The sequence below is a fragment of the Myxine glutinosa genome, chromosome 5 (genome assembly GCF_964187855.1).
Source record: "Myxine glutinosa chromosome 5, kmMyxGlut1.1, whole genome shotgun sequence".
NCBI lineage: Eukaryota > Metazoa > Chordata > Myxini > Myxiniformes > Myxinidae > Myxine > Myxine glutinosa.
Window position 1 is genome coordinate 188,622,570 of NC_136265.1, and position 20,350 is coordinate 188,642,919.

Consider the following 20,350-nt stretch of genomic DNA (forward strand, 5'->3'; position numbering starts at 1 on the left):
CCCAGCAACACAAGATGGCGAGATACTGTGAGGATATTTTGGGGGATCTGCTGCTCAAACAGCCACTGGAAAACCACCGGGTGGGCCACGCATCACTCAAACATCACATCACTCACTCAAACATGCTGCTACTTTACTGGGGGGTTTGAAAGATCTTCATGTTACTCTGCACATCCATTAGAAACTCCATGAATTACCATCGGGCTTGGGTGCATCGTTCATTTTGTCCAATGGGAAGATGACACCATTGTGAATACTAGAACGGTGCTTGTGAATACTAGAACGGTGCTTGTGAATACTAGAATTTAGGTCAGATTTGAAACCGGACTTGAACCAAAACCTAATCGGCTTGTTCCTGTCACCTACCCACTCATCCACCAAGTTTTGTCATAATTCGTCCACAACGTTTTTGAGATATCCTGTTCATAAACAGACATCACCTCCATCCACCTTTGTTAATACAACAACAACAACAACAACAACAACATGCATTTTAAGGCCATTTTCCCTGCTGGAGCGGGGGTTAGCCTTGCGGTCCCCATGACAATCTTCTCCATCTTGCCCTATTTTCTGCATCTCCCCTTGTTAACCCACTTGCCCGCATTGCTTCTTCCACCATCTTTAGCCAAGTCTTTCTTGGTCTTCGCCGTCCTCTACTTCCTTCCACATTCATTTCCATCACTCTTCTCAACCAGTCACTTTCATCCTTCCTCAACACATGACCAAACCATCTCAACCTGTTCCTCTTCACAGCATCAATCACAGGCTCTATTCCCATCATCTTTCGCAATTCATCATTTGTCTTCCTCTCTCTCAACGATACTCCGCACATCCACCGAACCATTCGCATTTCCACCCTTTCCAACCTTCGTTGCTGCTCTACGTTCATTACCCATGTCTCGCTCCCATAAATCATAACACTTCTCACACATGCAGCATACACCTTTCCCTTCAGCTTCAACGACACTCCCCTCATCATCAGCACGCCACTCAATTCCCGAAACTTCTTCCGTGCACATCTCACTCGAGCAACCGTTGCCGAGTCTGATCCACCTTCTCCATTCAGCATGTCTCCGAGGTAGCAAAATGTTTTCACACCTTCCAGCTTCACGCCGTCTCCAAGATCCAACTCAACATTTCCTCCATCTGCAGCTCCCTCTGTGCACACCTTACATTTGAATGTAGCTGCCACACTGGTAAATGACCCTCTCAGACCACTACATTTTTGATGAACCCACTCAGCGCACATTGTACATTGAATGGAGTTCACTCCGACACCCTTCCTGCACATAGCACGTGGCCACTTCCCAGTTCTTTCCACCTCACCACATGCTTTACCACTTGCCATCACCTTCGTCTTTCCGATATTCACCTTCAGACCTTTTGTCTCCATACATTCCTTCCACTTGTTCATCTGCTCCTTCGGTCCATCCATACTCATCAACACCAGATCATCTGCATACAACAACTCCCACGGTAACCCCTCCTTTACGTTCCGAGCCAGCAACTCCATCACAGCTACAAATAGTAGTGGACTTAGTACCGACCCCTGATGCACTCCCACCTTCACCTCAAACTCCCCACTATTCCCGTCCTTCTTCCTTACAGCTGTGCGCGCTCTCTCGTACATTGCCATCACTACTCTGTTAATGAAGTGCATCATCATGTACATCATCATCACTACTTTGTTAATGAAGTTAATTAAATCATCAGACACCGTGAGCAGTTAATTTGACGGATTATACATTGATTTTGCCCACACCATTCATGTTGCTTTCTCATTCCATTGTCGCTGGATGATGCAATTCATGTCCTAAGATTGAAATGACTCAAACTTCAGCAGAAACATTTGGCTGAGACATCTTTCTTCTCACAAGTATGTGCTGGCATGTTGTGTTGAAATCGTTTGAATTGACTTATCTCTGCAATAAAACAATTTTAATTGACAGGTTACACACACTATTCTGAATTGCACGGTGAATGATTTCTGATAATGGGGACTCGTAATCCTAAACAGATTCACCTTGATGCGATTTAGTCAAGGACCGAGTCAAATCCCAAATTTGCTTTGGACCTTATTAGAAACATTTCGAAGCATGTTCAGGCCCTGACATGGAACAAGCCCTCATTCGTCTTCAGTGAATTTAATAAAACATTTAATCATACAATTTGACAGCGTGTGTGTGTGTGTGTGTGTGTGTGTGTGTGTATGTTTGTATGTGTGTGTATATTTCTATGTGCATGTGTGTGTATGTTTGTATGTGTGTGTATGTTTGTGTTTATGTATATGTGTATGTGTGTGTGTATGTTTGTATGTGTGTATGTTTGTGTATATGGATGTGTGTGTGTGCATGTTTGTATGTGTGTGTATATTTATATGTGCATGTGTGTGTGTGTGTGTGTGTGTTTGTTTGTATGTGTGTGTATATTTATATGTGCATGTGTGTGTATGTTTGTATGTGTGTATATGTTTGTGTATATGTGTATGTGTGTGTATGTTTGTGTATATGTGTGTGTGTGTGTATGTTTGTATGTGTGTGTATGTTTGTATGTGTATGTGTGTGCATGTTTGTATGTTTGTATGTGTGTGGATGTGTATGTGTGTGCATGTTTGTATGTGTGTGTATGTTTGTATGTGTCTGTATGTTTGTATGTGTATGTTTCTATGTGTGTGTATGTTTGTATGTGTATATGTGTATGTGTGTATGTTTGTGTGTGTGTGTGTGTGTGTGTATGTTTGTGTGTGTATGTTTGTGTGTGTATGTGTAGGTATATGTGTATGCGTGTATGTTTGTATGTGTGTATGTATATGTGTGTGTGTGTGTGTATGTGTGTGTGTGTGTGTGTGTGTGTGTGTGTGTGTGTTTAGCAATTGTTTAAATTTAGCTCTTTCACGAGCCTCGATCTTGTATACAAATAAAATAAAATAAAAATTGTTTCAATCACCAGAATGAGCCTCGTACTTTTGTCCACCGTACATTGAAAGAGCTGAAAGCCAGCGTAAAAATGCAAATGTGTTCTCATTACAAGTAAGAGATGTCGTGTTTCCTCTCTCTTTGTCCTGCTCTCCATTTCAGTTATTCTTGTCACGTGTGTTCCATGAATAAGGGCCCACAAGCCAATGAGATGTTCGCCATTCCCTCTGAGAGAATCACTTGTCATCTTCGAGTGCCTGGATTCCAGGAGAAGCTGTCCACGCCAATTAGGTGTTGAATCGAAAAGCTTGACATTCTCCCATTGAGTCACGTGAGCAGCTAATAAAGCATGTCTCACAATGGCTGATCTCTCACTGGAGCAGAGTAAAAAGGCCCTTGCATGCTCTTTCACACTGGTGTTCACATTGAAACCCGTTTCACCAGAATATTTATTTGCACACCCTGGCATGGAATAAATCAGACCACACCTGGGAGTTGGTATTTCTCTGGTACATCTTTAACCCTTGTTTGTACCGTACGAAGACTCGAGGCCCTGCTGCATCGAAGATCCTTATATCGGGGTACCATGCTTACATGGGTTGAATGGTGGCAATGGAAGTGAGCCCTCTTAATGAGTATGTGTACAATTGAGTGCTTGTGGGATGTTGGATGATGTGACAAGAAGTCAAGGTACTGATTGGTGTATGCAGGTTTTCTGTCCATTGAGATCTTCAAGGAGTCAATAGGACATCTAGCGACAAAGATCTCCAAGACGGTCAGAGGAGGAAACTGTCCTGGCTCCTCGGTGAACTTAATGGAGGGTAAGACAGAGTTATTTGGAAATGATTAGACTCTGGTCTGATAAATAGAACATGTCCTTCAATCAAAGAAAATCTGATAGTCAACCCTATCACTCCAGAATGATCAACAAACGAGCCCACATATTTCCTTGGTCACCCACCAGAAGGGTTTCATGTTCTTGAACTTCTGGGCCTTCAGTCATGATCTGTCCAACCACATATAGTGCCTATAGAAAGTCTACACCCCCCTTTAAACTTTTCACCTTATGTTTACCTTATAGCCTCGAATGATGAAATGAAACATCTCCATAACATGACGCTGCCACCACCATGCTTCACAGTAGGGATGGTGTTCGTTGGGTGATGTGCTGTGTTGGGTTTGCGCCAAATGTAACGTTTTGCATTTAGGCCAAAAGGTTCCATCTTGGTTTCGTCAGATCACAAAACGTTTTGCCACATGGCTTCAGAATCTGCAGAATGGTTTTATGTATACCTCAAACAGGACTCAAGGTGAGATTTTCTTTTGAGTAATGGCTTCCTTCTTGCCACCCTACCACACAGGCCAGACTTGTGGAGTGCTTGGGATATTGTTGTCACATGCACACAGTGACTGGTCTTTGCCATAATGGCCTGTAGCTCTTTTAAGTTGCCATTGGCCTCTTGTTGGTCTCTCTGATCAGTCTCCTCTTTGCTTGGTCATCCAGTTTGGAGGGAGGGCCTGATCTAGGCAGGGTCTTGGTGGTACCATACGACTTCAACTTCTTAATGATTTTCTTGACTGTGCCCCAAGGGATATTCAAGGCCTTTGAAATAATTTTATATCCATCCCCTGATCTGTGTCTTTTCACAACTTTATCCCAGAGATCTTTTGAAAGATTATTGGTGCTCATGGTTGAGTCTTTGCTGTGAAATGCACTACCCACAGAGGAAACCTACAAGAACAGCTGATTTTATTCTGAAATAATCAGAATCACTGCAATTTAACACAGGCGGAGGCCAATTGGCCCACAGGCCATGCCCCCTTCCCTCCCCCCAGCACGAGCTAGAAGCTTCGCCATTTTTGTGTCCTTGGAGAAGAGCGTATTGTGTGGCGACCGTGAGGGAGCTTTGACTGCTGGGCTCACCAGTGAGCTGAAGGCCGCGCTGTCCTTCCCCAAACGGAGGAGAAAGGAATGAGAGCCATCTACGTGCTCACCACCAGCTCGATAGTGAACGCTTTCGGCATGGCCTTTGACGTTGTCACCATTTTGCTGAGCTTCCCGCGTGGGTGGCTCTGGGCTTCGACAACTGCTGACCTTCCAAAGGATCCATTTTGGGCCAGCTGAGTGCCGGAGAGGGAACTGTGATTTTCGTACTTTACCCTGTGTGGGTATTTGTGTCTGTATGGGGGTACCTCAAGTTAGCATTTTTACCCAGGCCTTATTTTCGTTATTTTCATTACACACCTTTATTTTGTTGTAAATAACTATTGGTACATTTTTGTTGTTTCATTCTTGGTTGGGTTTCGGAATAAACCCGTGTGTTTCGTGAAGATAAACGCTTCGTGGTTCTTCAGCTTGCGAACGCAATAACCGCCATAATTGGGAGATCCTCGGGAGATAAGGCTGGTTAGGTTCATTCGCCAAGGCTGGTGATAACTAGCTGCGGACGCGACAGTGTGTGTGTGTGTGTGTGTGTGTGTGTGTGTGTGTGTGTGTGTGTGTGTGTGTGTGTGTGTGTGTGTGTGTGTTTTTTCAAGGGAAATACTTATACTTTGATGTCAGATGTCAATCTGGCTCGAAGGTTGGTGGTCATTAGATAAATATTATGTTTAAGTAATTTATGATCACTGTGAGTAATGTTTAATCAAACTCTCAGGACAATATTTGACTGTCGGTCAAGGTTTGAGTCAAGAACTATTGCATGCTCTTCTGAACTATAGTTGGAGCCTGGCCGTCCCTTACCATCACCAGAGGACCTCAAGCTGAAAATCCTCATCAAAAACAAGAGGCTGAAGCCAGAGGTTGAGCAGAGTGAGTGATGCAAATGCCTTTATCTTGTTAGTGTTGTATTCTCCTTTATCAGGTGTTCCTGTTTGACGTTAAAATTACATTTCTTTTATTGCTGTTGTTATGGATTCGTCACTTCTGTTGTTGGGGTTTTCCTCCACTTGAAAGATTTCTGATTCTATGTACTATTATTGTCTTCCAAAGGTTTATTGTTTATGAACTGTTTTCAAAAGGTAAAAATAATTAATGTTTTAAAGTGAACCGGAACTGGACTACGACGAGCAGGAAGGAGAGGAAGAAGAAGAGGAGGGTGGCGAGAAAAAAGTCGGACAAGACGCGTGTCTTGAAGCTCTGTAGGGAGCGTGATCGAACGAAAGTCGCGAGTGAACTTTGAGTTTCCTTGAAAGGAATTTCCTGCGATAGGTGTTATCGCTGGAGGATTGAGAAACCTGCGTAGTCAGGTATAGGCGTTGAGGTTCCGATGAACCCTCGCCATGTCGCGTTGACTCAAGCAAGAGCCGTCGGCCATTTTGAACCTCGCGCTTTGTTCACCGAAAAAGGTTTTGCTACGCGTCAGCTTTTCTCACCATCCTGTCGTCTGCCGGGGATGTGTGTGCGCAAAAGCGGCATTTGAAGATTACGTGGCGGTTCGCTGATGGGACGGTGAACGTGCACGTCTGGATCGCGCCTTTGGGATTTCCCGTTCCGACGCCAGCTTGCTTTTTGTTTGGACCACGTGACGGTCCACGCTTTACCTACGCCTCATCGCCTCTTCACCTCATCACTACTCGCAGGAGGGGATCACCTTTGAGTTATAGAGACATTGAGGAGTGTTCTTTTTCATTCACTTGGAGCGCAGTGAGTTATCTTACTTTAGCTGATGGTACCATGAATGAATATATATGAATGATCGTTTTAAGGCCATTTTTCCCCTCTAGAACGGGGGTTAGCCTTGCCGGCCCCATGACAATCATGGTTCCCTGTTTGAGGCAATGTTTTTATGGCCGGATGCCCTTCCTGACGCCAGCCCTTGGTCGCCTCTTACGATGCGCAGGGATATGGTGTACCTATTCTAAATCGGGGTACACACCGGGATCATTCATCCCAGCAAGCTGGTACTCAATTTGCCGACCTCGGAAGGATGACAGGCTGAGTCAACCCCCCTGGCGTTAATTTAGCGATCGACCGGGATTCAAACCCAGGATCCTAGTATCCCAAGCCGGCACCCTAACCGCTAAGCCAACACCAGGTGTGTAACACCAGGTAGCTGATGATACCATCTTAAGATGTATCGAGTGCACTTTTAATTGCTATTGGTTGTACCGTTATTCTTGTGTATGATTTTTAATACAACTTTTGTTCGTTTATAATTATCATTGGTGTGGTTTCACTATTGTTACTGACACAGAATAACATATTTTTCTGCCGTGGCTCCTCTCGGGGTTCGGAGGTTTACCGAGACCAGGAGGTCGGGGAGAACACGTAAAAGAAATTGGGGGCTCGTCCAATTGACTCGTGGGCTCGAAATTTGGTCTTCGTCCGGGATTTTAAAAATTCCCTAATAACATCCGTTCGGGTTTGACCCAGATTGAAATTGGGGGTTCGTACTGTGGAGAAATTGGGGGCTCGGCTTTGCTGATTAAATTCCCTAAATCTCGTACTGTGGATTAAATTCCCTAAATTTCGTCCGGGAAAGAATTCCCTAACATTCCCAGAATTCCCAAATTTGGAATTTTTTCAACATTCCCAGATTTTCAAAAAAAAAAAAATGGAAATTTTTGTGTGAAGGTTAACAGGTGTTAACGGATAGTCACCATGGTGTTTGACGCAGGAAAGTTTGTGGCGTCCCCTAGTGAGGCACAGTTCCAAGCATTAAAAAAATCGGAACTCTTGATATTGGCCAGACATTTTAGCTTGGAGGTCCGAGCTAATATGAAGAAAGCAGAGATGCAGAGATTGGTGATAGAATCTCTGGTGGGACAAGGAACATGGAAAGAGGTAGCCTTGGATTGGTTACCCGAGGAACAAGAAAATGTGGAGCTCCGGAAACTGGAGATGCAATTGCAGAGCCAGGAAAGGTTAGAAGAGAAAAAAGCAGAGGAAAGGAGAGTTGAAAGAGAACTCGAGGAAAGAAGAGCCGTACAGGAAAGAGAACTCGAGGAAAGAAGAGCAGCACAGGAAAGAGAACTCGAAGAAAGAAGAGAACAGGAAAGAACAGAGGAAAGGAGAGCTGCAAGGGAACTCTAAGCAGAGGAGAGAAAAGCCGAAGGAGTTAAGGGAACGTGAAATGGCGTTTCAGCAGGAAATTAAAGTCAAGGAGCTGGATTTAATGAAAGAACGGGGAGAGGTACCATCCATGCCGGCTGGTTCGACAACTAGTCAGAACACCTGGGATGTTGGTAGACATGTGAGGCTGGTTCCACTCTTCAATGAAAAGGAGGTAGCCAAGTTTTTTTTACACTTTGAGAAAGTGGCTCGAATGCTAAAATGGCCTGAGGAGTCCTGGACCATGTTAGTGCAAAGTGTTCTGGTGGGTAAAGCTCAAGATATATTTTCGGCTCTACCGGTTGACCAATGTGCAGATTATGAGATAGTGAAGAAAACCTTTCCCAAAGCCTATGAATTGGTCCCTGAAGCTTACCGGCAACAATTCCGGAATGCCATGAAGAGGGAGAGTGAGACCCATGTGGAGTTTACCAGAATGAAAAAAACCATGTTTGATCGGTGGTGTGATTCAAAAGGGTTTGGGAAAGACTTCGAACTATTGCGACAATTGATCCTGGTGGAGGAATTCCAACAGTGTGTCCACGAGGACATTAAAGTACATCTGGAGGAAAGGAAAGTACCAAAGTTGTATGAGGCAGCAACCATTGCAGATGACTATGCCTTAACGCACAGGATGAGGTTCCGTAAACCTAACTTCCCGCCTAGAGTTCGCCCGGAGAGTTATGATACATCCGGTGCGGAGAACGAAGATTCATGGGGGCGGCCTAGAGATGACTATGAGGACAGATCTGATACCGCGACTCTTAGGGATCAGAGGTCTACAGTTCCAAGACGGATTTATCCTCCGTGGGGCTCGAGACAAACCACGAGTTTCTCCTCCCGGCCTACTTGCGCGTATGTAAGAAACCTGGACACTTGATGTCCCGATGTTATGCTATGGAAAGGCAAAATCAGGAGCGGAGTCAGACTAGTACAACTCCGAATGCAATGGCAAATGTGAGAAATCGCCCTCAAAAGGGTTACCAACCATTTATTTCAGAGGGGTTTGTGTCACTGGATGGAGACTCGACTAACCAGAAACCGGTTAGGGTATTGAGGGACACAGGAGCACATCAGTCTTTGATGCTTGAAGGCATTTTGCCATTGTCAGAGAAGACGGCAACTGGTGTTAGTGTTCGTTTACAGGGGGTTGGGGGCTGTGTTAAAGCTCCACTTCATGTCATCCATTTAGAGCTGGGGTGGGGAACCCCCGGCCTCCGGCCGTATACGGCCCGCGAGACCGTTTGATCCGGCCCGCGAGGCAATTCATCTATCTATAATAATAAAAATATTTTTTTTTTTTTTTTTTTTTGTATACAACATCGAGGCTCGTGAAAGAGCGAACATTAATCACACAGAAAGACAAACCGACACATAAAACATATAACATCGGGAGCAGTAGACAAGATGGGGAGAGAGGGGGAAGGACACAAACACAACATTTGAGAGCAGGGACCGAGAGACATGGAGACATGGAGACATCGAGAGATCTGTGAGAGGGAAAGGGCTTTGGGGGGTGGGGGCATGGGAAGGGGGGCCATGGGAAGGGGGGTGGGAGAGGTATAAAACATATGGACACTGCCAGGACTTCCAGGAAAGAAGTTGGAATTTCAAACAAGGTGGATCTGGGGTGAATTAGCGGGGGTAGAAAAGATCAAGGTTTTGGATGGGGGAAGATAGGAGATGGTGGTTGAGCAGCTGTTTTAAAGACCTGGAGGGAGGAGTGGGATTGAAGGGAGTGAGGGAGTTTGTTCCAGAGGCGGGGGAAAAGAGGAATGAAAGAGTGAAGGTGAGCAGACAGCCGAGATTTCGGCAGTTTAACCATCAGAGGGTTGCTGGCAGATCTTGTGCGACCTGTAGGAATATTTGGGGGACAGAGCACAGAGAGGGTGCAAGGGGGTACAGAGAGGGGGTGCAAGGCCGGAGAGGAGTCGGAAGAAGACAGAAAGACCACCTACCTGCCTGCGGTGAGTGAGTGAAAGGCCCTCAGAGATAGCTTCATCACGGGAGATTCCAATAATTCTGAAAGCTTTGGTTTCAACAGCGTGAAGCCGAGCTAGGTGTGAGGCAGGAGCACCAGCCCATAGGGGAGAACAGTATTCCATTGAGCTGCGGATGAAAGCCTTGTATGTGGTGAGGAGCTCAGGTGTGCCGAGGAAGGACTTCGCACGACGGAGGATGCCCAGTCGGCGACTGGCTTTGGAGGCCAGCTTGGAAATGTGGTTTTCCCAAGAAAGATCATGGCAGATATTGAGACCCAAAAGCTTGAGCGACAGAACTTCTTGGAGAGGATTGTTGAGAAAGTAGATGGGAGGGTTGTCCAGTCGATCTTTTCGGAGAGACATAGTAAGAGTGTGAGATTTGTCCTCCCTTTGCTCGAGTTCTACAAACTGTATGTACGTGCTGAGGATTTTCCCATTCTGAGGAGACATGCACTGAAGTTTGCATCACTGTTTGGGACGACCTACAGCTGTGAGCAGTTCTTTTCAAAACTGACTCTTGCAAAGACTCGGTTTCGCTCATGACTGACTGACCCAAACCTGCAAAACCAGCTGCTAGTAGCATCATCATCACTACCACCTGACACCAAACGCCTCGCCAAAGAGAAACAGTTCCAGCCATCGCATTAGGTGAGTCCGATATATGTATTCAATAATTTAGCATGGCCCTCGAAGGATGTTCTAAAAATCGAAATGGCCCTCGACAGGAAAAAGGTTCCCCCACCCCTGATTTAGAGTCTGATTTGGTGTCAGGACCGGTCACCATAGGTCTACAAGCCACTCTTCCTGTAGAGGGAGTATCTTTTGTTATCGGGAATGATTTGGCCTGTGGGCAAGTTTCTGGTAGCCCGATGTTTGTTAAAAAGCCGAGTATGGAAAGTAACACTACCCAAGTGAGGGATGGAGGCAATGTTGGTAAGCTCTTTGTAGGTGGACTGAACTTCAAAACAAGGAAAGATGTTCTGGCCTCTGTCTTCGGCAAATATGGCCCGCTTTTGGAAGTGCTGCTGATAAAAGACAGGGAGACACAAAAGTCAAGAGGGTTTGGCTTTGTCACGTTTGAAAACACAAAGGACGCCAGAGATGCAGAAAAGGATCTGAATAACAAGGAGTTGGAGGGTCGGACCATAACAGTAGAGAAGGCATTTCATCGGTGTCGAGGGGGCTACAGAGGAGGACAATGTGGAAGTAGTGGTTTTGGTGGTGGCCGCAGTCGATATTACGATGGAGGCTCCCAGAGTTACGGCAGCTCCCGAAGGAAGGATTATCAGAGTAGTGGCCGAGAAGGAGACCGCTATTCATGTGACTACAGTGACAAGCGATCCAACCGTGATTATTATGAAAGTTCGGAAGAGTTGAAGCACTGAATGCTGTGGAGCAGCCGAGCCAAGATTCCTACACGGATTAACCGTGAACGCCACGTTCCTAAAGGCATCCATGTAGTGAACTTTCCTACACGGATTAACCGTGAGCTCCACGTTCCTAAAGGCGTCCATGTAGTGAACTTTCCTACACGGATTAACCGTGAACTCCACGTTCCTAAAGGCGTCCATGTAGTGAATACTTCCAGGCCTCACCACCCAACCACCATGGAACCTGGCTCTCAGCTCGGCCTCCAGGAAAAAGTGCTGTAGATTTGCTTGACTTTGGATTTTTGATCACCACCCCTTAAACTTCATTCAAAAGAAACTAAAAGTAAAAAATCAGAGGGTGCTGAGATGGAGTTTGGCTTTGCAGGAGTCCAACTGGGAAATTGAACATGTAAAGGGCAGGGACAATGTCGTTGTTGACGCTTTGTCCAGAGTGAATTCACTTTGGAAATCTCTGTGGGTTGTTCGAAGTTTTGTTGCTTTATTTTTGGGGAATATTGAGTATTGTTGCCCACGGGAATTGATGATTTGGGTTGTGAGTTTACTTTTGTTTGTTTAAAGAGTTTGCCTGCAAAGAAAGTTTTCGCGGTGTTCAAACTTTCTTTCTTGAGGGGGGGAAGTGTTACGGATTCGTCACTTCCGTTGTTGGGGTTTTCCTCCACTTGAAAGATTTCTGATTCTATGTACTATTATTGTCTTCCAAAGGTTTATTGTTTATGAACTGTTTTCAAAAGGTAAAAAGAATTAATGTTTTAAAGTTAACCGGAACCGGACGACGACGAGTAGGAAGGAGAGGAAGAAGAAGAGGAGGGTGGCGAGAAAAAAGTCGGACAAGACGCGTGTCTTGAAGCTCCGTAGCGAGCGTGATCGAACGACAGTCGCGAGTGAACTTTGAGTTTCCTTGAAGGGAATTTCCTGCGATAGGTGTTATCGCTGGAGGATTGAGAAACCTGCGTAGTCAGGTATAGGCGTTGAGGTTCCGAAGAACCCTCGCCAGGTCGCTTCAACTCAAGTAAGAGCCGTCGGCCATTTTGAACCTCGCGCTTCGTTCACCGAAAAAGGTTTTGCTACGCGTCAGCTTTTCTCACCATCCTGTCGTCTGCCGGGGTTGTGTGTGCGCAAAAGCGGCATTTGAAGATTACGTGGCGGTTCGCTGATGGAACGGTGAACGTGCACGTCTGGATCGCGCCTTTGGGATTTCCCGTTCCGACCCCAGCTTGCTTTTTGTTTGGACCACGTGACGGTCCATGCTTTACCTATGCCTCATCACCTCTTCGCCTCATCACTACTCGCAGGAGGGGATCACCTTTGAGTTATAGAGACATTGAGGAGTGTTCTTTTTCATTCACTGGGAGCGCAGTGAGTTATCTTACTTTAGCTGATGGTACCATCTTAAGATGTATTGAGTGCACTTTTGATTGCTATTGGTTGTACCGTTATTCTTGTGTATGATTTTTAATACAACTTTTGTTCGTTTATAATCATTGGTGTGGTTTCACTATTGATTACTGACACAGAATAACATATTTTTCTGCCGTGGCTCCTCTCGGGGTTCGGAGTTTTACCGAGACCAGGAGGTCGGGGAGAACACGTAAAACTGTATCATCATGAAATGCAATAAAAACACGAAGAAAAAGACATAAAATATCATATCCCCCATGGTTTTAGTAATTTTGCTGTTTGGAGTTAAAGGCCATCAGTCGGCCATCTTTGCTCTGATTACAAAACAAAATGTTCTGCATATGTATACTCGTGTATTGTCTTTGTGCCGAGTTTGAACAAAATCGGTGCATGCATGTCAAGAAATGGTTAGGGACACGTTCACGTAACAAAATGGCCACCAGTCAACCATCTTGAATCTGATGTGAGCCATTATTCGTTATCTGTCTGCCAAGTTTGAACTGCATCGGTAAATGCATGTCCGAGAAATGGTTGAGGATGTGTTCAACATTGGGGTTTTTTACAACTAAAATGGCCGCCTGTCGGCCATCTTTGATTGCATCGTGAAAATAAATTATGTGCATATGTATTCAGTCATGTATTGCCTTTGTGCCAAGTATGAACAAAATCCATCCATACATCTCCGAGATATTGTTGCGAATGGATGGACAGACAGACAGACGGACGAGACCCAATCTATAAGCCCCCATTTTGGACTAAGTCCAACGGGGGATAATTAATCAATAAACTATAAAACAAACCAGTTTTAGTGGTATCTTTAACATACAGTGTATGAACCTGCAGAGTGTTTTTGGCTCCCTCCACTCCCCTTTCCTTACCTCCGATCTGATGTACCACACACTGTATTAGAGTGTTTAATCTGCTGAAGCAGTGTCTTGGGCAAGGGTCTTGCTGGTTGGTTTGCCATCCCTCTCCCAGTAGTAGTGGAGTCTGGACATTGCCCATGACGCTGGCGATAGCTCGCCTACTCTCGTCCGGCAGATGGGACACCGAGTTTTTAACGTCCATCCGAGGGTCAGCACATACGTGGATGAATCGTCTCACCTGCGAAACATTAGGATGATAGTTAATAGCTGGGTCGGGATTCATACCAAGGCTAGACGGATTAGAGGCGAGTGTGCATACCGCCGTACCTGTCACACCCCCTTTCGATACCTATGAAGGAGCTGCGCTCCAACGCGAGTCGAACGAATTGACGCGACCAAAGACTGAATTCGTCCGAGTTGCTTTATTGAAACAAAACAGCTCAGGTATTCTGACAAGCCCGTTTATCGGGCAGCAATATATATACACATTTATGCCGGGGCGTTTGCCCGGGAAAACCGAGACCGGGCATGCCCGGGTGTCAAGGGCGAGTCCTGGAAAGGCGAGTCTGGACATGCCCGGGTGTCCTGGACGCGGCCTGGCAAGTCGAGGCTGGGCGTGCCCGAGCGCTCTGGGCGAGCCCTGGAAAGGCGAGAGCGGGCATGCCCGGACGCTCTGGGCGAGCCCTGGAAAGGCGAGTCTGGACATGCCCGGGCGGCCTGGCAAGTCGAGGCTGGGCGTGCCCGGGCGCTCTGGGCGAGCCCTGGAAAGGCGAGAGCGGGCATGCCCGGGAAAGACGAGACCGGGCGTGCCCGGGAGGTTCGGGCGTGCCCGGGAACAGCGAGTCCGGGCATGCCCAGGAGAGGTGCGTCTGGGCCCGTTCGGACGAGCCCGGCATGGCGATCGCGCCCTGGCCGCGTCCTGGCAGGTGCAAGGCGATTGTGTACATTCAGCGGGAACCGCTACACACGCCCCTCCAGAATCGACCTGCACCGGCAGGGTCAATTTAAGGGGGGTCCGGATGACCCGGCCGAAGCGACCCCTGGAGGGTCGTGGGGGGGGGGGGGGGGGTCCGATCTGGTGGTGGGTGGTCGAGCGGGGGGAACTGTGGACGGGGGGCGGCCTCGCCGCGGAGGAAGGGCCAACCGTGGTGGGTCGGTCGACGTCCACGTGCGCCGGTTTGAGGCGGTCCACAGAGATCCGGTCCGACCGGCCGCCGACGTCGACGACGAAGGACTTGTCGCCCCGTCGCAGGACCCGGAAGGGCCCGTCGTACGGCGGCCAGAGTGGCCCCTGGTGCGCGTCATGACGCACAAAGACGTACTCCGCTGTGCGAAGCGCCGGGGGGACGTAGGACTGGGGGCCACCGTGGCGGGACGTTGGCACGGGGGCAAATCGTCGGGCGGCCTCCTGGAGGTCCGAGCGCTGGTGTGCGGCGGACCAGGGACTGGTAGCGTCGGGCACGAACTCGCCCGGGACGCGGAGCGGCTGGCCGTAGACGAGCTCGGCGGCGGACGCCCGGAGGTCCTCCTTGGGGGCCGTGCGGAGGCCCAAAAGGACCCACGGCAGCCGGTCGGTCCAACCGTCGTCCTGAAGGCCGGCCGTGAGTGCGGCCTTCATAGAGCGGTGAAACCGCTCGCACAACCCGTTGGCTTGGGGGTGGTAGGCCGTGGTGCGGTGCAGCGTGACCTCCAATGAGCGGGCGACCACGCCCCAAAGTTCGGACGTGAACTGTGGGCCGCGGTCGGACGAGATGTCCGCCGGTGCGCCGAAGCGCGCGACCCAGGTGGCGATGAACGCCTGCGCCACGTCGGCGGTGGTGGTGGAGGTGAGGGGCACGGCCTCCGGCCACCTGGTGGTCCTGTCCACCATGGTGAGCAGGTGGGTGAACCCCCGCGATGGGGGCAGGGGACCCACCAGGTCCACGTGGACGTGGTCGAAACGCCGTGCAGGCACGGTGAAAGGGGCTAGCAGGGCCTGGGTGTGGCGGTGGACCTTGGCCCGCTGGCAGGCCGTGCAGGCGTTGGCCCAGTCGCGGACGTTCCGTCGAAGGCCGTGCCAGATGAAACGCGCCGACACCAGCTTCTGAGAAGCTTTCCGGCCCGGGTGAGAAAGGCCGTGGAAGGAGGCGAAGATGCGGCGCTGCCAGGAAACGGGCACGATGGGGCGAGGCTGGCCCTGGGAGACGTCACAGAGCAGGACGGTGCCCGCGAAGGGGATGTCGGCCAGGCAGAGGCCCGTGTCCGCCGCCCGGAGGGCCTGCACCGAGGTGTCGGTGGTCTGGTCTGCCGCCATGAGCGCGAAGTCCACGCCGAGGTGGACCGCGTTCGCGCTGGCCCGAGAAAGACATTCGGCCACGGCGTTGTCTTTGCCGGCGACGTGCCGGATGTCCGTGGTGAATTCCAACACGGCGGAGAGGTGGCGCTGCTGGCGGGCCGACCACGGCTCCGTGACTTTGGCCATTGCGTAGACCAACGGCTTGTGGTCGACGAAAGCCGTGAACGGGCGGCCCTCCAGGAGGTGTCGGAAATGGCGAACGGCCAGGAATAGACCGAGCAGCTCGCGGTCGAACGTGCTGTATTTTAACTCGTTCGGCCGGAGTTGCCGGCTGAAAAAAGCGAGTGGCTGCCAAACCCCGTCCACCCATTGTTCATGGACGGCGCCCACCGCGTAGTTGGAGGCATCCGTAGTGAGGGCGATGGGCGCGTTGAGCACCGGGTGAGCCAGCAGCGTTGCGTCGGCGAAGGCCGCGTCCATGGCCGCGGACCAAACAATGTCATGCTTGGCCGGCTTGCCCCGGAGGGCCTCGTAAAGGGGCCGCATGAGCTGAGCAGCGCGGGCACGAATTGGTGATAAAAATTCACCATGCCGAGGAACTCTTGTAGGGCCTTGATGGAAAGGGGACACGGGAACGTGGTGATGGCCTCGTCCTTGGTCAGCAGCGGCACGGCCCCGGTCTTGGTGATGCGGTGGCCCAAAAAGTCAACGGTCGTCGTGCCGAAGTGGCATTTGGCCGGGTTGACAATTAAGCCGTGCTCGCTGAGGCGACCGAACAGTGTTCGGAGGTGGAGGAGGTGCTCGGCGCGGGACGTGCTGGCGACGAGGATGTCGTCCAGATAGACGAAAAGAAATGGCAGGTCGCGCAGCATGCCGTCCATTAAGCGCTGGAACGCCTGGGCCGCGTTCTTGAGGCCAAACTGCATCCTCAAAAATTCGAACAGGCCGAACGGCGTGATGACGGCCGTCTTCGGGACGTCGGCCGCCCGGACAGGTACCTGGTGGTATCCCCGTATCAGGTCAATTTTGGAAAATATGACCCGTTCCGCCAAACGGGCGGAAAAGTCCTGGATGTGCGGGATCGGGTACCTGTCGGGGGTGGTAGCGTCGTTGAGGCAGCGGTAGTCGCCACATGGGCGCCATCCGCCCCCCGGCTTTGGCACGATGTGCAGTGGTGAGGCCCACGCGCTATTGGAGCGCCGCACAATGCCGAGGTGCTCCAACGCGTCGAACTCGGCCTTTGCCATGGCGAGCTTGGCCGGGTCGAGGCGGCGGGCCCTGGCATAGACCGGCGGGCCCGTAGTGGGTATGTGGTGCTCGATCCCATGCCGCACTGCGACGGCCGAAAACGTCGGCCGCGTGAGGGCCGGGAATTCCGCGAGCAGGCGAGCGAACTCGTTCGCCATCGGGAGGGCGCACGCCAGTTCGGTCGGCGTGGAGCTGCTCATCGTGCACGCCAGGGAGCTGAAGGTCTCGGCGTTGACAAGGCGACGTCGTTTGACGTCGACCAGCAGCCCGTGCGCACAGAGGAAGTCGGCGCTCAGCAAAGCCATGGGGACGCAGGCGGTCACAAAGGTCCACTGAAAGCGCTGGCTGCCGAAGCAGAGGGTGACGTCGCGCGGGCCGAAAGTGCGTATGGCCGAGCCATTAGCAGCGACCAAAGAGGGGCCGCAAACGGCGTCCCGCCTGTCCTGCTTGGAGGCGGGTATGACGCTCAGTTGGGCGCCGGTGTCACAAAGGAAACGCCGCCCGGACGCTTTGTCCCGAATAAAAAGCAAGTTGCCCGAGTGGCCGGCGCTCATGGCTGGGAATGAACGCCGGCCCGGCCGTTTCCCGACTTGCCGAAAGTGCACGGGGGTCGGCACATCCGAGCCTTGTGTCCGAACCTGGCGTGGTAATAACACCACGCCTGGTCAGGTGGAGGCCCCGGCCGTCGTGTCGGAAGCGGTCGGCGCGGCGTGGCGGCCGCCAGTTGCACCGGCAGTTCGGCCTCCAACCGCGCAGGGTGCTCGGGCGTCGCCTCGGACGGCGGCAGGCTCCAGGTAGCCGCGCACCAAACTCGGACCAAACTCGGTAGCCTCGGACCAAACAGCCACGTGTTGGCCCGCCGAGGAGATCTTATCGGCTTCCCTGGCGAGGGTGCGGGGATCGGTGATCGACGTGCCAGCCAGGGCGAGGCGTACCGGGTGAGGCAGCTGGCGAAGGAACAGCTCGCGGAACAGAAAATCCGGAGGGTGCTCACCGAGCAACGAGAGCATATAGTCCATGCGCTCGGACGGGCGCGTGTCACCGAGCTCGGGCAGGTCGAGCAGGCGCCGTGCGCGTGCCGCCGGTGAGAGGGCGAAAGCGTCGAGGAGGAGCGTCTTCAGCGCGTCATACTTGTCAGCAGCCGGCGGGTGCTCGAGGAGGCTCAGGGCGCGGGCCGCGGTGGCGGAACCGAGCGCTGCCACGACGTGGTGGAAGTGGGTGTCGTCCGCGGTGATGCCTCGCAGGGCGAACTGGGAGTCCGCCTGGGCGAACCAAACAGCCGCGTGAGCCTCCCAGAAGGTAGGCAGTTTAAGAGTCACTGCCGTGTCCATGTCGGTAGGTCACCAGTGAAGGAGCTGCGCTCCAACGCGAGTCGAAAGAATTGACGCGACCAAAGACGGAATTCGTCCTAGTTGCTTTATTGAAACAAAACAGCTCAGGTATTCTGACAAGCCCGTTTATCGGGCAGCAATATATATACACATTTATGCCGGGGCGTTTGCCCGGGAAAACCGAGACCGGGCATGCCCGGGTGTCAAGGGCGAGTCCTGGAAAGGCGAGTCTGGACATGCCCGGGCGTCCTGGCCTGGCAAGTCGAGGCTGGGCGTGCCCGAGCGCTCTGGGCGAGCCCTGGAAAGGCGAGAGCGGGCATGCCCGGACGCTCTGGGCGAGCCCTGGAAAGGCGAGTCTGGACATGCCCGGGCGTCCTGGACGCGGCCTGGCAAGTCGAGGCTGGGCGTGCCCGGGCGCTCTGGGCGAGCCCTCGAAAGGCGAGAGCGGGCATGCCCGGGAAAGACGAGACCGGGCGTGCCTGGGAGGTTCGGGCGTGCCCGGGAACAGCGAGTCCGGGCATGCCCAGGAGAGGTGCGTCTGGGCCTGTCCGGACGAGCCCGGCATGGCGATCGCGCCCTGGCCGCGTCCTGGCAGGTGCAAGGCGATTGTGTACATTCAGCGGGAACCGCTACACCTACATCATATATCATCACTATACATGGTGCTTTCAATGATTATACAGATTCTTACAAATATAATCGTATCAAATTGCTTGTACTTTATTTTTGTCCCTCACCATGGTGTGCTCCTCAGAGCAGCTTGACGCTTTCCGAAAGTTAATGGAGGGGGGCATCAATGAGAACTCTGCTGTGTTGGACTACGAGAACGATGAAGAGACAGAAAGCATCTCCACTCTTGGTGTGTGATAGATGTTACATGCAAATGTCACGTTGTATCTTTTCTAAAATATCCAATCCGATGTTTCAATGTCCAAAAAATAAATGCATATTTGACAAGGAGCTCTGTAGCCATATTTGTGGATTCATGGTTAATCTGTCTGATCTGAATGTGTGAGGTCGGTGCGAGGTTCGATCCTTGATACAGAACATACTGGAGACCTTTAAAAATAGCATCTTATCATAAGATAATCAAAGCAAGACTTTAACGACAAAAAAGCTTATAGTGTGGGCTCTCGTTTGTAGTTTCGGCAAAAAAAGCTTGTAGTGTAAGCATGAACTTACATCATGAAAAAAAAGCATGAACTTACATCCCACCCTTTGTGCTTATGTAATAAGTGGAGGTAAATTGACTCAAGAAATACATAATGAGAAACCTTATTAAATACAGTATGGCATTAAGCTAGCTTTAATTGTTTAATACTTCCCATGATGTTCGTTCTTTTCTAATTAGACTTCCAAGTTTGTTCATCCTGTACAGCACACTAATATAAATACACAAAATGTTATGACTCAGCGTTTACATCATTGCCATTTCCTCCATGTTCTCTCCCTTTATTTTTTATTTATTACTTGCAAAATCGAAGATTTTAAAGTATATTGGTCGGTTGCGTTTGTGGTTCTGTCTGTCTGTTTGTCACCGGCCTACAGGTCACAATTCTAAACTGATAGTCACGAAACTTCACCAAGCTGAATAGGTCGTCCCAATTGAGAAGCCTATTGTTTTTTGGGTCAAAAGGTCAACATAGGCCAAAGGTCACCAACTTCGCCAAATTTCTAAAATCTTCAATTTTCATCCGATTGACTTGAAATTTGAAGAGGACTTGCATATCTGGTCACTGAATTCAACCACCAAGTATATTTGAGGTCAACATAGGCCAAAAGGTCAACATAGGCCACATTTCTAAAATCCTCAATTTTCATCCAATTGACTTGAAATTTCAAGAGGACTTGCATATCTGGTCACTGAATTCAACCACCATGTATATTTGAG

At 50.2% G+C, this 20,350-nt stretch overlaps 1 protein-coding gene across 3 annotated transcripts in view; it reads left to right on the forward strand.

The window, feature by feature from the left end:
- LOC137426586 (1-phosphatidylinositol 4,5-bisphosphate phosphodiesterase beta-4) overlaps positions 1-20,350 on the forward strand; it is a 305,980-nt gene that overhangs the window by 204,336 nt on the left and 81,294 nt on the right. For all 3 annotated transcript variants that reach the window (XR_013623650.1, XM_068115242.2, XM_068115243.2), the window contains exons 15-17: positions 1-80; positions 5,637-5,727; positions 19,214-19,318. The exon at positions 1-80 is cut by the window's left edge and continues 5 nt beyond it. Coding sequence is in view for 2 of the 3 variants with exons in the window: in XM_068115242.2 (XP_067971343.2) it covers positions 1-80; positions 5,637-5,727; positions 19,214-19,318 (276 nt within the window). In the remaining variant the exon portion in view is untranslated. The remainder of the gene's footprint in view (positions 81-5,636; positions 5,728-19,213; positions 19,319-20,350) is intronic.